At 39.6% G+C, this 17,679-nt stretch overlaps 1 protein-coding gene across 1 annotated transcript in view; it reads right to left on the reverse strand.

The window, feature by feature from the left end:
• Window positions 1-17,679, reverse strand: part of TNIK (TRAF2 and NCK interacting kinase) — a 398,889-nt gene that overhangs the window by 156,104 nt on the left and 225,106 nt on the right. The window contains exons 3-4 of the mRNA XM_019643919.1: window positions 13,270-13,326; window positions 828-953 (exon numbers count right to left, since the gene is read on the reverse strand). Of these exons, the coding sequence (XP_019499464.1) occupies window positions 828-953; window positions 13,270-13,326 (183 nt within the window). The remainder of the gene's footprint in view (window positions 1-827; window positions 954-13,269; window positions 13,327-17,679) is intronic.

Below are 17,679 nucleotides of genomic sequence, written 5' to 3' on the forward strand. Positions count from 1 at the left end.
ACTAAGGAAAGTCAAACCAAGAGAGCATTATAAGCCTTCCCACAGAACTAAGTGAATAAAAGTTCCAATGGCAGAAATCAGGAAGGTGAGAAGAGCAATCTGGGCAGGGCAGGGATAGGAGTGGTAGTTTTGGTGTCAGACATACTGAATTTATTATTAGTGGAACAGCCAATCAGAGTGGTCTCACAGTCCGACGGAGATACAGGACTGGGGCACACAGCTGAGTAGACAGGGGAAATCAGGAAAGGAAAGCAACCTTACAGAGTACCTACACGGTATCAGGCGCTGTCTTAAGTGGTTTACTTATGGAGTTAGAATTTAAATGTCAGTCATCTACACATTAGTGACACATAAGGAGAAACATTCATGTGGAGATTAGTTAGATATTAGCTCCACCATGTCTATCTATATAGGCCTTGAGATTGTTTGCTTATCTTCTCTGTAAACCTTAAGTTTCAGCATCCAAAAAATGAGGATAATAATGTCTACCTCAAAGAGCCAGAATAAATGATATAATCATGAAAAAGTAAATAGCATGGTGCTTGAAATATAGTAAAAATTCAATAAAGATAGTCATTAGCAGAAAAAAAATCAGAGAACTTAATAACTGACTTTAAGGATGGTCCATGTTAAGAGATAGAAGGCAGAGATACTAGAAAGGCAAAAAGATATTCAAGGAAATAGGAGAAAAATTTGAAAATACAATGTTATGGAAATCATGGGGCTAAGGGTTACAAAGGAGTTCCTTAATCAAATTTAGTCAGGAGAATAATAGCTAAATGGACCATTCAGTTCTTCACGTAAAAAAAGTAAATTTGGAGACATACCCAAAGTTGGTCATCCATGCCTGGTGGGTTCTTTTTGATAAAAGCACCATAGTATGTAGCAATATTCCGGTGATGAGAATATTTCTTCAACATATTAATTTCTTGTTTGATTTCTTCCTCTTCATCCTGTATTAGAACAATGAATATTCTGTAATGAAAATCCATGTCTTTAGTAGAATTCTATTTTTCATCACCATCTATATCAACTAAAGAACTTTTAAGTTCTTTAAGTTTTTTTCTTCTGTGGTGATAAATAAGCATAACTATTATATAACTTGACTTTTTTCTTGACTACAAAGAAAAAGTTCACATGACAGTGACATTGCTAATCCCAAGCATCTTCCGTGTATATAACAAATAGGCATAGCACGCAACCTCTTTGAGGGGAACAACACAAAACACCTCACTCTTTTTACCTGGAAAAGATCAAGGTAGACAGGCTATTGAGATAAAATTTCACACTAGGTCTCTGAGAACTAAGGCCATCAAATACCTATCACTGATCATATCTGTTATAGGAAAGACTGAGGTAAGTGGGAAAAAAATATAGACTCTGATATTTAAAATTTAAGTTCATTTTCTTTGAAGTCTACTTTTATTGAAGTACCCGACTGAAGACGATGAAAGTTAGATGGGAAAGGGAGTGAGGGGAAGTTCCCTAGATCTGAGGAGGTTCACAAAGCAGAAGTATCCATCTCACCTTCAGGAAACTACACATGAAAAGAAAGGGGAAATGTGGCAGTGCCACGGGTATGAAAAGAGAGAACTCTCCTCCACAGTAAGTTTCCCACTTCAGGTTTCATTCATCATGAGCTTCGATTTGGAGTCCACCGACTGGGGCCATTTTTAGACCCTCTGGCATCACTGACAGAGAGTGCATGTGTTCTCCCATCATTTTATTTGTTATGTACACATCAGTTGTACTTTAAAATAGTACTTTATTATTGAGGTTGGTAGAAAAAAACGTCTATCCCAGGAAAAATGTTTTAGATACAGCAGTAGGAATGACTGCCCCTGAGTGTAGGATGTTACTATTACCTGAAAGACCACTCACAGTGTGTCCCTGTCTGTACCCTCCCCCCACCCCCAGCTGCACAGACTCCCTCCAGTGTCTCTCCATTGCCCCGCCTCTTTTTCAGTCTCCCATGGAATGTCTTCTTTCCCCTTCCTCTCCTCCACATAATTTCTACTCGTTCTTCCTCATTGAGTCTAACTGACACTCCTCAGGGATGTCTTCTCTAATTCTCTCAGACAATGTCAAGTTCTCCCACTATATCTTGCCTACCCCCTACACTTCACACGTGTCATATTTGATGATATTGGTTGGAGGTATGGGTCATTCTGTATCATAATTGGCCTTTTACTTGGCTCTGTTCTCCGTGAATTAATGGCAAGCTCTCTTCCGCCTTTAGACATCACTACCAGAATCTCTTCCCCAGCAAAACTCTCTGATCTGCCTGACAGGGTTCTGTCCCTTGGATCATCATGAGTTCCTCCCTTTGTAGCACCCACCAGAGTTGCAATCCACATGTATCTGTCTGATCATTTAAGTCTCTCTTCCCTATCAGTCTATAACAACTAGAAACACAGGAATCACGCCTGCTTTTGCTCTCTGTAGCATCCCCAGCACCAAGCAATGTGCCTGTGAATAAATGTGAATAAAAGAATGAATACCTACAAACGGCCCAACCAATTACAGGAGCGTTAGTGATGCTTGAAAGGAACCGGTAAGAATAAGGTGAGAGTGGTGAAACACTGACATTTCCTAACCACACAAAAGTTTAATAAACAAAACAATGGAGATGTGCAAACCTAGGAGAGCTGAGCATGTTACACATCACATGGGTTAACTAAGTTGAAGACTAGGTAATCTCAAAATATTGGGTTGTCGGAAAAGTCATGACGTATTTTTTCTATGTTTTTCGTTGCAAAAAATGCGCCATGACTTTTCCGACTACCCAACAGAAAGCACAGTTGGGATGCTGAGCTAAGGTGAAGCACGTGGCCCTAACAGTAGAGGGGTTAGGATGGTGGCTGAGGGAGGGGATGGCATACTGATGACCAACTGATTCTTCCCTGCAGCTACTGAAAACTACCGACACCTTGACCGCAGGCCTCAGGAGAAGTTGACCTTCACAGACCTTCAGCTTGTTGAAGGGTCCCTGCAACATGTCTCAAATGTCTTACTATGGTGCACAGTAGCTCTTTTAAACTCACCATGTAGGGCCAAATAATTGTGGATAAAGGTGGGATCTGAGTGGGTGTACTTTAGGAAAGCCTAAATAGAAGAGGAGAAAACAAACCTGAGAGTTTCTGTATGCAGCCTGGCAATGACAGCTGCTTTGATTGAAGAGGCAACTACTTGAGGCAGTAAAACACCAGTCACTTTCCATCTGCAGCCTGACAGTCTCAGCTTTAGTTATTCTTAGTGAGAAGTCAGCCTGGCTCTAAAAGCATTTGTGGCCTGCCTCCTCAGGTTCTCAACAGGGTGGTGAATGGTGTGGGAGAATAGGGGGGAGGGGTGCCTTAAAAAAGCTTACCACATCACTAAGAAAATAGGAATGTATGAAACAGTTAAATAACAGTGTAATTCAGTATATAATTAAATCCAAAATAAATAGCATTGGAGGTCAGAATGATTCAGCACGTTCTTCATCACTTTGCAGAGGTAAACTGAGGTGATATGATAATGAAGAAAACATAGGCCTTGAGGCAGAAAAATGAGAGTGGGCAGGTAGGGGGCACGTTGCGTTTGGGCTCCACTCATTTCTGGCTGTGTGATCTCAGGAAAGTAACCTACTTTTGGAGCCTAAGTTTTCTCGTCTATGACGAGATAAAGATTTTGTAATAGTATTATTATATGTCCCAGTCCTTTGGGATATTTAAATGAAGTATGTGAAAGTTATAAGGTATAATAAAACAATTGTTATTAATCTTCTCAACCAAAAAATAAATAACAAAGGTAGGAGAGCAGGGATGTTAAGTAACTTGACTTTTAGGTTTAAATTGCACTGTTTCCAGATACAATTATAGAACCACTGTGAGTCATGGTTATGTGGCTCTAATATAGAACCTTGATCTTGATCTTACGTGACCTTGTAAGCAAGCATGCAATTTATCAGGCCTTCAGAGCTACTATTTATCTAGATTTCTAGTCTAGGGCAAGGATGGCAGTAAGTTATTCAATGAAATTAAAAGGGAGGCTCTTACTATGACTACAAGAACTCATTTATCCATTCAACAAGCAATCCCCCCTCTCACAATATGGCTCATTCAAGGAGATGGGTTAGATACTTCCAAAAAGACAAAGACAAAAACTGAGGCTACAATTAGGTCACAAAGTTACAAGAAAAGGAGATCTTCTATTTTGTAAATTGATTATTCTTATGTCTTAAGGATTAAGCACAAGGATTAAGCTCACCGGGAAACTAATGACTATTGGGTCGTAATGAAAAACAAAGTAATGCTACCAAATTGTCACAAATTTAAAAAGGGAGTATTTTAATAAGCCAAGTCCAGTGCTGTAGGAAGAACCATTACTACAATTATAAGCCTTTAAAATCTAGTCCAATCCATTACATAATATCAGACATTTTAACTCTTTGAATGTCACTAATTTTCACCTGTAAATGGGAATAAGAATACCTAAGTGACCTCTCAGGGCTTAGAAATGATTACATGCTTATTTAAGCATGTGTTTATTACCAACACGAAGATTATTTTTTTTTCCTCTCAAGATTGTAGGAATCTGTTTATTTTTTAGTATTTGTGGTAAACTGAAAAAAAAAAAAAGACCATAATATTTAGCAGCCTCCCTCATGGAGAGGCTGAGTCATTTCCTGTTCTTGTCTATGGGTTTGGCCACATGACTTGCTTTGGCCAATGGGACATTAACAAATTGATGCAGCAGAGGCTTGAAAAGTCATGTGCAGAGGAGCAGTCCTCTCTTATTGCTTGCATGGGATGCATGCATGTGAGAAACCAGGACTGGCTTCCTGGAGGATGATAAACCATGTCAAGAGATGGTGATTTTCAAATGCAAAGAAATGGATGATTCCAGGTGATGCTTTGAAGCCACTGACTACCTCTGATGACAATATGATGATAATGACCATGGTCATAATACATAGCCAAAAACAACCTTATGTAATTAATGTTCACTATATACCAGAGGCTGTGTATGTATTACCTTAATTAATACTCAAAACAGCTCTATCAAGTATTGGGTCAATAGATGTTTTTAATGATCTCATTTTACAAATGAGGAAAACAAGTTTCAGAGGGTTCATTCCTATTTTAAATGTTAGAGCTAAAATTCAAAGTCAGATTCATCTCTCTGAGTCCAAAGGCAGTGCTCTTAATTCTCCACTGAAAACTCCTAGGCAGACAAAGGGCAATTAATTTCCCATGGTGATGAAACCAAAGCTGCTAATCATAAAAGTTTAGGAGCATTGTAATCCAGGGCTGAAGAAAAACTTGCCTTTGGTCCTCCAATTAAAGGAGTTTGTTAGCACATAATAATATTTGCTTATGAATGATTTCAGGGCATAAGAGAGGAATTTTAAGTTGCATATTTATGACACAGGGAACACATTACAAGTGCCTACGATATGCTAGGATTTAAAAGTGGAATTAGTAAGACATTTAATATTGATGTGCTTTATAACAAATTTGCCCCAACATTCAGTTCTCAATCCACGGAACAGGAATAAAACTATGTAGTTCTTACAATAATGCAAGGGACTGGTCAGTTTGAACTCGAGAAGGAAGCAGGAGGTATACAGACTTGTAAATGCCACTGCCTCCTGGACACTGACCACAACCACTTCTGCTCACCTGCTCTGATTTCCATGGCAGTTGTTGTCATCAGGCAGGTGTTTGTATTTCCTTATCTATCATTCTCACCTTACTGCCTGAATGTGACCAAAGGTTGAAGACAACTTATTGTTAAAGAATCGTAGACTATTAGAATTTGAAGGCATTGTTAACATTTTCTAGGGTGTGATTTAAAAAAAATTTTTAAATAATTTGTGCTAGTAAAATCCCTTTCTCCACTAGAAATTTTATTAAATATGCCAATAAAGAGCATCAACACAAATGACTTTTAAAATCAATAAATACTTATTTTTATAAGTTTGAATATGAAATATCTCATTATAAAGTTAATCAATGACAATAAAGAGGCTATTTTAGTGAATATAAAATTAGAATTTTTGAAAGAAATGTAAAGTCCCATAACAGCTTCAATATCTTGTTAATGTTTGGGTTTGTTTTGGCTCTGGAGGATGGAGAAAATGTACATTCCCTAAGATAAGTAACTGCAAATGGTAACAATTACTTTTAAAGAGCATGCTTTGAAATTTCAGTGGAATCTTCATATTGAGTGACATTCTGCACATGAACAAAATAACCTAGCAGTACAAATTGAGAGGTTGCCATTTACCAGTGCCTTCAAAGTTGGTATATAATATACAGTTTGAAGTTTGCTTTTTAAAATAATAGTATATTCAATGCCGAAATATATTATAAATAAGAACTAAGCATGTGTGGATCCCCTAAAAATTGCTCAAGATGGGGTCATGCGCCTGCAAACTCTGTTTTTACAGATCTAAGAAAATGGATTTAGTATGGGTCAATGAGTTGCCTAATCCCACATCTCTTCATTGCAGCATTGACAGAACTCAGGATTTTGCTACAACATTCTGTGGGCAGCTCCTGGATTGGTTGTATATGTTAACCTTAAGCTAAATACATTCATTCAACAAACATTTAAATGCCTACTATGTCCCAGGCACAATGCTAAACGCTAATAACATAACAGACCACGGGCATAACAGACTGAAGCTCTGTCACAATGTAACTTACTATCGTCCAGTGGGGGACACAGATGGAAATGAAGGAATGACATAGATGCATGCAAAATTACTAACACGGGAGGGATGGGTGACGACCTAATTGCGGGCATCCAGGGAGACAACCCTGAGAAATCTGAGTTTGAGCTGAATTCTGAAGGCCTGGTGGGAGTTACTCAGTGGGGGAGAAAGAAAAGGTGTGATGTGGTGTCGCTGAGGAGGGAACCCTTTTCCTGGCAGAGAAACGGTTGATTACCAAGGCCCAGTAGCTGGAGGCGGGATGGCATGTCGTCTCCTATGGGAGTCACTGGTGCCACCGAGAGAAAAATGAAAAATGTCTGCAAGAAACACCATAATAACAATATGCACTAACCGTTGTGTTCTGCATAGTATTCTCAAATGCTTTACAAATAACTGTATTTACCTGTCACAATAACTTTATGAGGGAAGTGATATGATCCACATTGATACATGTGGAAGAAGGGAAGATGAAGCAACATGCTCAGGATAAGGGCGCCATGACGTGTCCAAACTAGGGTGCACCCAGATGAGAGTGACAATTTGCACTGCTCTCCTTTACCTTGAGGCGAACCTGCCCTCTCTTACAAGGAAGTGGTGTCCCTTTAGAGACGTAGCTGACACAAGTGTGACATGCATCTTTCTCACCCAAGCCTGCACTAATGTATGACTCCCAAGAAAGCCACGGATTTACAAAAAAAAAAACAAACCTATGCTCAAGAAGCCCAGAAGCAATGGGCTTTACCCCTAGCAAAGCTGTCATTCATTTGGGTAATGTCCACTATAAATGGGGTGGCTTATATCATCCATTCCCGTGGGCAGTTATCTGAATGTAAAGGCCACGCTCCAGTGATGCTGCCCCATTTCTCACTGTTATAACAGGGCTGTGGGGAGGGTGGGAACACCCTGACTGGTTGAATTTGAATTTCAACTCTGTCATTTACTGTCCGAGCGGCTTGGACAAGTTACGTCAGCTCTTCGTGCTTTCTATGTGCTTTCTGTGCTCGTTTGTAAAATGGACATAATAGCAGTTCTCCCCTAATGGGAGCTGTTTTGAAGTTTAAATGGGTTAAGATATGTCGTATTAAGTCCTTAGAACAGTGCTTCATATGTAATAAACAATCAGTGTTATCCATTTTTATTTTGATCATGGCTGTTGTTGTTATTATTATTATTAATAATACCATGTGCTGTGCTACGACTCACTCCACTGAACTGCCTCCCTTTGGGAGGGAGGGACCAAATGTGCTAGAGCAGTGTGTCCCTCTGACCCTTCCAAACAACCAAAGATGGAAGGATTTTTTTTTCTTTTTGTCCAGTTTTAGCAAACATTTACTGAGTTTGTTATGCACAAAACACTGTACCAGAGGCTACTGGGAGAAGGCCACTTTCTTACTCTTCAAAGAGAGAGGTAGACTGGTCATAAGTTTCCCCTACAGAATGCAATAAGACAGATAGAAACTCAGTGAAGCAGGGCTTACCATGGATCCTTCTAAGAGGAAACTTCCATGACATCGCTTTGCTATTCACCTTCTGGCCCCCACACTGGCTCTAGCAGTGATTTGGGGGGAGGGGCCAGGATTTACAGCCTCCTACCCCTTGTAAAAAAAAACAACTCCCCTTACATCTCTTCTACATAATGAATTTTTGCCTAAAGCTGTTTGATCAAGGTGTTCTATTTGGAAAATAAAACGCCTGAAAACCTGGTAAAGTCCTTGCCACAGCACTCAATTCTTTCATGACTTGGCCTTTTCCAGATTCACCTCATATTACTCTCTCCTCAGCACTTTTAATCTAACTAATCTGTGTTACGGTTTCCAGAACACGCTCCATGCTTTCTCAGCCTCCATGCCTTGGCACAGGCTGTTTCCTTAACCAGGAATGCCCTAGTCTGGTTGTCCTCCTAGGCTTAATTACTACCCCTCACTGACACATTAAACTTTGTTTATGAGTTTTATAACTTTATTAGAAAATGGATTAGCTTTTCTTATACATACTCATATTTAGGGCAAGGTTGTGTTACTGTGAGCTCCCTTTCAAAGGACCATTTTTTCAATTTCCAAGGCCTATCATAAAGTAGGTGCTTAGTAAATGTTTACTGAGTAAACTAATGAAACAAATCACACTAAATTAAATGCTAAATACCCTTCTATATTGATTGAAGACCTATAGCAATGCTGTTAAGAGGGTGGACTTAAAAGATAGAGTTAAAATGTTCAGGCTGAAAGATTCACTCTGCCATTTACATGTTACATTCATTGAGAGAGATAATATGCCTGGTTTTCTCTTCTCTACAATGGGACTAATAACAGAATCTCTTTTACATGTTGAGGGGATTAAATGAATCAATATATAGAAAGCATTTAAAAGAGTTCTGGCATGTAATAATCCCTCCATCAATGTTAGCTATCATTATTATTATTATTATTGGCTGAAATATAAAAAAATGTAATTATGTAGTCAGGTACTTTATTTAAGGACTGGATCATTTTTAAACACATCCACTATAATGATATTATATGATGTCATAGTAATACAACTCCTGATTTTGCCTACCCAGAATCCTTCCACCTTTTCTCTAATAGGTCTCAGGTTTTTTCTTTGAAGAATCATCCTTCCCAACTCTCAGTTCCTGTGGTTAAGTTCTAGAGTTAGGCGCCCAACCCAGATGTGGCTGAAGAGAAACAGGGATTGGTTCAGGGTGACATGACCCCAGCTGCCCCACTGATATTCATACTGGCGCTTCTGCTAGGACTAAGTGTAATGAAGTAATTAGATCATGAGCCTGAAGCTGCTGTGGGGAAGTAACAGAGCCCAGAGATGGAAAGAGACAAAATTCCTAATCACATCATGTGACTTCCTGGGTCCCGCTCAATTTGTTTGTTTGTTTAATATACATAAGCCAATAAATTCTGTTTTCAGCTTCATTCCGTTTCAGTGGAGCTTTGGTACTATAACCCAAAGTGTCCTGAGTACTGCAATCACAACCAGTCATTGTAAAGGTGAAAGCTTATGATATTAATTTATTATCTTGTTAAGTCCTATTTGGGCTTCAAGGTATCATTGTGAAGGGACTAGTTTACACCAGGAATGTTTGTCTAAATGAAGATGAGAATTTATCTAAGAATCAAAGTCTCTTCACACTTGGTGGCCAGAAAGCCATAAATACAAGATTCTAGAAAAACTTTGGTGTGCGTGGAGCTCCTTGAGAAGCTTGTAGAAAAGGCAGGTACTGAGGCTCCACCAAGAAATTCTACACCAGGCCCAGGAATCTGCATTTCTAGTGAACACCTTAGGAGTGCTGATGGTTCAGAGATGCTGGTAGTCCACTTTGAGAAACACTACACTAGAGGGTCCAAGTTTGTATAGATGTTGTAGGCAAATCTAGAATACACAAATCCAGCTGAGAAGGAATCCCCAGAAAGTGACAAAATGCAGAAATTCCCATAATTATTTCAGGAACTAAAAGAACTTCAAAGCTTTAGTGTGAGTTTAAGCACTAATTCCAAAGCAAATATTAACAAGTTTGGAAGTATCTCAGATCCAAAACTGTAAGGGCATAAAACATAAGCATTATATGTATACAGTTCTCTGTGGCTCTTAAATATATATATATTTATATATATATTTATATATATATTTATATATATACACACACACATATATACACACACACATATGTGTGTGCATGTGTGTATATATATAAAGTAGTATAAAATAAAAACAATAATTTAAAAATTAAGCTCATAGCTTTATCAGTTTCATTACAATAAACTATAGTAACTTTGCACTAGATCATTGCAAACAATTAACAAAGATGACCTTTGAGAATCCATGTCATTTTTTAACAGAGCAGCTATAATGAGCACAATTATAATAATTGGTAAGAAGCTTTTGCAGCATTCCATAATACACAAAAGACAACATAGCAAGATGAAATAGATTGTTTTCTGAGGGCACCACATGAGTTCCACAAAGGAAATCTTATGTTGACTGTGATGCATAAGAGGGTGATACAAAAGTCATCTGATGCTGTATCAGATACCATGGGAATAAGAAAGCCATTTCCTGATGTGTATCCATGTTTGTCTTTGTCAAGGGGCAGAGTTACATAATGGCCAATGAGGTGCCTAAATCAGGGAAACTATCCAGCCCTTTCATCAGGGGTTCCCCAAGAGAATTAAGCCAAAATACTATAAAGCATCCATTGTATGCAATGGATTCACTCTCCTGCGCACTGAAAATGATGTTAACTCTGTACCATCCTTGCAAGAATTGAGAAAATAGTTTCTCAAATTGTTTCCTTATAGGGCTTAGTTGCCTTGTGAAACCCGATTTAGAAAGGCTAACTGACACTCCTTAAACTGAAAATATGTATTCTGGGATACACAGCTGTGTAACTTTTTTTATTCCAAGCAAGGTGGTCTAGAGATAGTAAGTAGCTCACCAACAAATTAAAACCACCCCAAAAGAACCAGAATGTAGAAAAGTAATGTGCAGGGCTCTCAAGTCATACTTTGTGCATCAACATACAACTTTGTGCACACTTGTGCTCTGAGATTCACGGTGTCAGTGGAACTCAACACATCGTTCCGCAGAGCTGCACAATATAACTTTACAGCATGAATGTCTTGGACTCCATCCACAACCATTAGCTGTTAAAACTGCCAAGTGCATCCCATTAAGTGGAGATCCTATTCACTCCAAAGAAAATACAGTAATCGGACTTCGGCAGAATAACAAAATAAATTTTAATTTGCTGTGTGGTGGGAGCTTTGCAAAAGGTTTACACGTTTATAATGGGTTTCTGTGTAGAGACTTGATCTTGATTTTTGTGTCAGGCCCTGCTAATTGACCGTACCAGTACCCATTCTCCCTTAATTCCTGGCTAACAGAACCCAGGTTTTTAACTGCACACATTGGTAGAATAAAAGCTATGTTTCCCAGCTCCCCTGCAGTTAGGTATAGCCAACGAAAGCAGAAGTAGGTAGAATTGTTGTATTTAAGTAGAAAATATTTCACTGGAAGGGGTTCTCTTCTGTGCCCTTCAGCTATCATTCCCCACTCCCTGCCCCCTTCTTTGGCCTGTCAAAGAATGTGATCAGTGGAAATCCGACAACCATCTTGAACCATGGAAGTGACCTTAAGTGTGGAAGCCATGCATTAGAATAATGCAGCAGAAAGAGAAAAACATCCTTCTACGCCAGTGCATTGCTGCCGCACATCTCTGAGCTGCTGACTCCAGATTCCTTTAACATAGGACAGCAAGGCACACGTCCATCACGGGCAAGCCTCTGTCATTTTGAGTTTTCTGTTTCAAGTGGCAAAACCCAAACTTAGTTAACATAATCTACATACAATTTCTTATTTAGTAAAGGCCAGGAGAAGTAATAAACTAATTGGGATTAAATACATGAACTGGTTTGCAACTTAATTTGAATCATGTACTGAGGACAAATAAAAGGGAGTACTACTTTATCTCAGTGCTAATAAACATATAGGAACAAAATTTTTTTACTGGTTAAAAATGTATATAATTTAAAGAAGAATTCAGATCAATAATAAGTAAGGAAGGGAAGTCAGTACAATGTGTGGTATAAATGGAAATTTGTGAAAGAAATATTATGGTAGATAGCATATAATGTATACTTATCGAATGTAACAAACTGGGCCAGAAAAGGTATAAACTGAAGTCTGATATACAGACATACTGTGTGCCTTTTTTATTTGTATATTGGTTCTTGATAGCTTTGTGTGGCTAATTCATTCTCTGTCTATTTACATTAAATAATCTACTTCTGAGCCAAATGGAAGACTTTGGTCTTTTAGCTTTTATGTACAGCAGACAGGCATCTCAGAAAAATCCCCAGGACAACAGAAAATTATTAACATGCTTTTGATGTCCACTGAGTCCTTTCAAGTCTGATTTTTGCTCTGTATTCTTGAAAAGGCATTAACATATTTTAAATAGACCTAGCAAAAAGGACTGAAAGCATAAGATTGTATTTCAAATAAAGTCTACTCCTTAGATTGCTTTTGATCATCCAGGCAGAAATTTTGTTTCAGTGTTGCTCTAAATAATATTAAGAATTTGTAGTTATTTGGTCAATAGTATTGTGAGGAGGAAAACAGTCATGGTAAATATCCTACTAGGACTTTAGATCTATCAATACTCTTGTCTATTCCAATGTGAGGTAGACCTTTGGGGAAAATGTTAAGTCTCATCTTTCCTGCGTAATCTCAGTATTACTCTTTTAATACCTTCAAATCCTTGTTCTGTCTTCATATGCAAATATCCTTTATTGTGCTTATGGAAATTATCGGCACACATTATTTATTCTTCACTCTAACTACCTAAGGCAGTGTGTAGGATTCTAATTTAATTAGAGTGATTTTACCCACGATCTTCTCAGTCAGCTGTTGAATACTCTTACTTCTTTATGTTAAGCACAAATCAGGAAAGATCTCAGATGTTTAAAAAGATCCTATTTCTGAAAAATATTTTTTTTCTATCACTAACTTCTCTATTTCAAATACATAGCTATTGAGACATCAAGATAAAGATACATTACCCCTGTGACATCCATAACCTTAATGGCTGCAAGCTGGCCCGTCTTGACATGTCGACCCTGTGTAGAAAAAAAGTAAAAATAAAAAAGACTTTAGTTCTGATAAGCAATATTAGCATCCAGTTCCAACTGTGAAGAACAATATTACCTAGATTGTTACAGATTGCCAATGGGGATGACAGAAAGACAGACACATACACACACACACACACATACACCTTAAGTGCTTTGAAAATCAGTTTCTATTTAATGTTTATTTTGTAAAACATCTCCATCACTGTCTTTTCAGTTTGTTTTCACAGTGGTCGTCAGGTTAAATAAAAAAAGACAATGTTGAATAATTTGGTTTTATGTCCTCTCCAAGGTGGATTTATATGGAAGGTAGCTAGAGCTGGGTGGAGGAGACAGTTATCTCCTCAGTCAGAAAATACTATGCAAAGGAACTTTCTTTTCCTTGATGATTAAAATAGTGTGTGTTGTAACAGTTTCAACTGGATATGATTCTGCTATTATTCACTTGAGACTGTTAATTTATCTTTACCTTAGAAGGGGGCTTAAAATAAAACAGATAGCAAGCAATCCAAACTTGTGATCAAAGTGACAGTGTCGAGCATAAACAGCTGCTGCCCCAAAGTGGGCGTCTTTGGTCTCTGGAACCACAGTGAAGCATCAACCACACAGAATCAGAAGAGACTAAGGGTCGTGAGGGGGCAATCCCAGAAGAGCAGCTTTCTCTTCGCTTGCTCCTTGAGAAATTTAAATTCTACATCTGGCCAGCTGAGTGGCTCAGTTGGTTAAGAGCTCGCTCAAGAGTTTGAGCTCTGAGTAATAGCGGTTTGATTCCCGGCCCGAGCTGAGCAGCCGCTGACTGCCAACAGGTGGCAGGATGGCTCAGCTAAAAAATAAATAAATACATAAATTCTACATCTGACTCTGAGACAATAGCCAGGATGGTCAATAACCATTACATCTAGATGCATTTTGTATATGGCTTCTAAAACACAGTTTACCTACTATTGCTCTCAGGTCGTATAATATTGCTTCCCAAACCAGCTGGATTCGAATCCCAGCTGCATGACCTAAGGCAAGTCCTTTTACCTTCTAGGCATCAGTTTCCTCATCTGAAAAATGCAAATGTTAATAGTACCTGCCTCATAGTATTGCAGTGGGGCTTAAATGAGACAATGCATATGAAGCGCTTGACCGTGCCTGGCACAGAGTAGCTGTCAACAGATGCTGGCTGCAATTATTTATGGCCCTGTCTTGTGATTCATTTTACATGTTGTCTTCCCTTCTAGGTTATAGTTTCATGAAGGCCAAGACCGTGTCTCATCATTGTATTTCCAGTGTCTGGAATACTGGGTGCCTGCCTGTCCCATAGATAGCACGGCATGTTTATGAGGAAACGACAGCAGGTAATAGAGGCGTGTACGCTTGTAGTGGGCAGAGGTGATAGTGCTGACTGCCCTTTGCCTTCTCATGTATCTCAGCTTTTCACATCTGTTTACTCTGATTCTGATAGTGCTTCCTTCACTTTTTGACCCCCATTCTGCTCCCTCTGTCTCCTCCCCACTCAGGGAAGAACACAAAGAAAGACACATTAAATCAGTAATCCAATATGGTCACAGGCACAGCCCCTTATACTTATTTCAACGTTCAAGAAATTGAGGGAGAGGGCTGGAGTGTTACTGCACAAAGGGCCCAGGGCCAGAATCCAGGGGTCTGGTTCCTGTTCAGGTTCTGCCCATGATCAGCAGGTTCATCTGGGACAAGTCATGCAGTCTATCTCGGCCTAGCTTTCCCATCTGGAAAATGTCAGGAGACTGGGCTCAGAGGTTGGGGGCAAGGGGAGTAGGTGTTGCTACCACCACCTCTTTCCATCCTACGGAGCATCTGGAAATTTAGTTTTCACAGTGACTGAGTGGGGAGAGTAGTGGTACTGCCATTCAGTGTCCAGGCACCAGGAATGCTAACTTTCTGCAGAGCGCAGGTCAATCTCCCACAGGGAGAAGCAGCAACAGTGCCCTCTGTTGATAAACACTGATAGACCTCAGGCTTGTCCAGGTCCCAGGAAGAGACTGTGATGCTGTCATGATGACCTGAGCAAAGCAATCAACAGCTTCTCTTTGGGAATCTGAAGTCATTAAATTAGGGCCATAAATCATACCCTAAACAATGGCTGTTTCTCTACTAAAGCACTGAAGGAGGGTAGAGGAACCGTGGACAAACACAGAGGGTCTGGTTGATATCATACACGATTCACCTCGAAGTTCTTTTAATGGGGCCATACAGCCTGATAAAAGGCAATGCCTGCATATGGCTTGCAGGGCGCTCTAAGACCTGATGCCCTTTCTGTCATAACACCTGAGTTGGCTCCCACCTGCTCTTACTCCGTGGTCCTTGAGACTAAACTGTTTGTGTTTTTTAAATGTACTGTATTGTTTCTTGCCTTTCTGATGGTGTGTTTTCTTAGCCTGGGATGCCCTTCACCTCCTGACTCCCCAGCAAACTTACTCTTTCTACATTAAACTCAAGTATCACCTCCTCTGAAGCCTCGCTGTCAATCACTCTTCGTCTCTGTGCACCTTTGTCCATGTTTCCATTATACTGCATTGAGCCCAAAGGACCAGTGGTTTCCCCCACCCCCTCTGTTTTTCCTTCTCTCTCTCCCTTCCCTTTTCTCTGGCTTCATTTACAGCAGAACCTTCCCCCCAAAAAATCTTAAATGGAATCCTCCTGGTTCAAGCAGGAGCTTGAGCAGCCAAGTCTGGTCAACTCTGCCTCCCGATCCCCCCTCTTTCCTTGTGGGAGCCCCTGAGGCAGCTCTGCCAACTCCGTTTCAGAAATGTCGTACTTGATTTTTAGCTCCTTAAGAAACAGGGTATCTTCCCTGAGTAATTCGTTTCAAGGACACGTCAACACCTAGTCCTTTATCAGCAGCTTGACAGCTGAGCGGATGGAGTCCATGGGACTGGCCCAAGGCCAGGGAGCAGACAGCAGACAAGCGATGCACTTTACATTTCAAACATAAGACAGTGGGCAGTTCTTGGTTTGAAATAAAGAAATTAAGGATCCGCTACTTTTTTGAACATAGGGTACACAGTTGTTTTTGTTTTAGTAACTGCTATAATGCCACTGAAGATAACGCTGGAAAAGAAAATAACCTACTTCTCCATTTCAAATTTCACTTCCAATCCGAAATAGCAATGCTCGATGGGCCTGACAGATGACTGCATAATACACCTCGGGGATGGCAGTTGTGGCTTAAATGAGATCTTAGTGATGGAACAATTAGCGGCCTCAGCTCCGGCGCAGGCAAAGGCATCCCCCGTGCTCTGGGACAGGAGGCTGCTGTGCTGTCAACCTCTGATGGGGCAGCGCCACCGAGGAGGCTCCCCAGCTTGAGTTGCCGTTTACATCACTGGAGAATGTCAGACCCAATTAGGATCCAGACTAAGGCAGACTTTGAGGGAATGGCTGGGAGTCAGCTGACCTGAAGATCACTAGAAACCTGAGGCACAGTCCTTGTTAAGACAGTGTTTAAGGAAGCAACTTCATAAAATCACAAATAAATTGAGGCGGAAGAGCCTCTCAGGTGCTTCATCCAATACCCTTCTTTTAGAGATGAGGCCAAATCTCACAACTAATAAGGGCCTAAACCCAGGACACGCTCTCCTCTGTCCCACTTCTGTCATCCAGCTCCTGAATTAGAAATTCTTATCACTAAAATGTCCAAACAATTTTTACATAAACTTTGTTTTCATATTTTATTTAACTTGAGTTAAAACAGCAAACCACTCATCTCTATTTCACATAGAATTTTTTTAATTAATATTTTTTTTATTTGAGGGCAAGGCAACAAGGGAGGATATTATAATAGGAGAATTTTGAAGTGACAATTTAATATTACTCCTAATTTTACGTTACTTCCATGTATGAGAGAAATAATAAATATAAACCTAGGTTCCACCTCAGTTTGGATCTAAAATACATATTCAACCAGGGACTAAAAATTAAATTTGGGGGGGGGGACTTTAAAGGGATACTAAAGAGTTAAAAAATGTTTTTCCACAAAAATTAGAAAAAAGTATGCTGTCATATTGCAGTTGCTGAGTCATTTCTTTATAAAAAAATGAAGATTTTCTTGTACTGAAATAACCAACAACAACAAAAATAACAGACTAACTCTAGAAAAACAAACCTGAAATTTCAGTAGGACCCAAAGCCTAATGTCGACCGTGTCCTCAAGAATAAAAAGCCCATCCACAAGAAAGGAGGAAGAAAGGGCATCAAATTAAGGGGAGCAGAGGCTGTAGGGTCACTCAGAGCTGGGGAGTGTGGTCCAGCCCAGGTCTCTGACACACAGGCCTACTCTGCCCCCCTTTTTCCTTTCTTCTACCTTATGTTTGAGAT

Source organism: Hipposideros armiger, unplaced genomic scaffold (genome assembly GCF_001890085.2).
Source record: "Hipposideros armiger isolate ML-2016 unplaced genomic scaffold, ASM189008v1 scaffold_83, whole genome shotgun sequence".
NCBI lineage: Eukaryota > Metazoa > Chordata > Mammalia > Chiroptera > Hipposideridae > Hipposideros > Hipposideros armiger.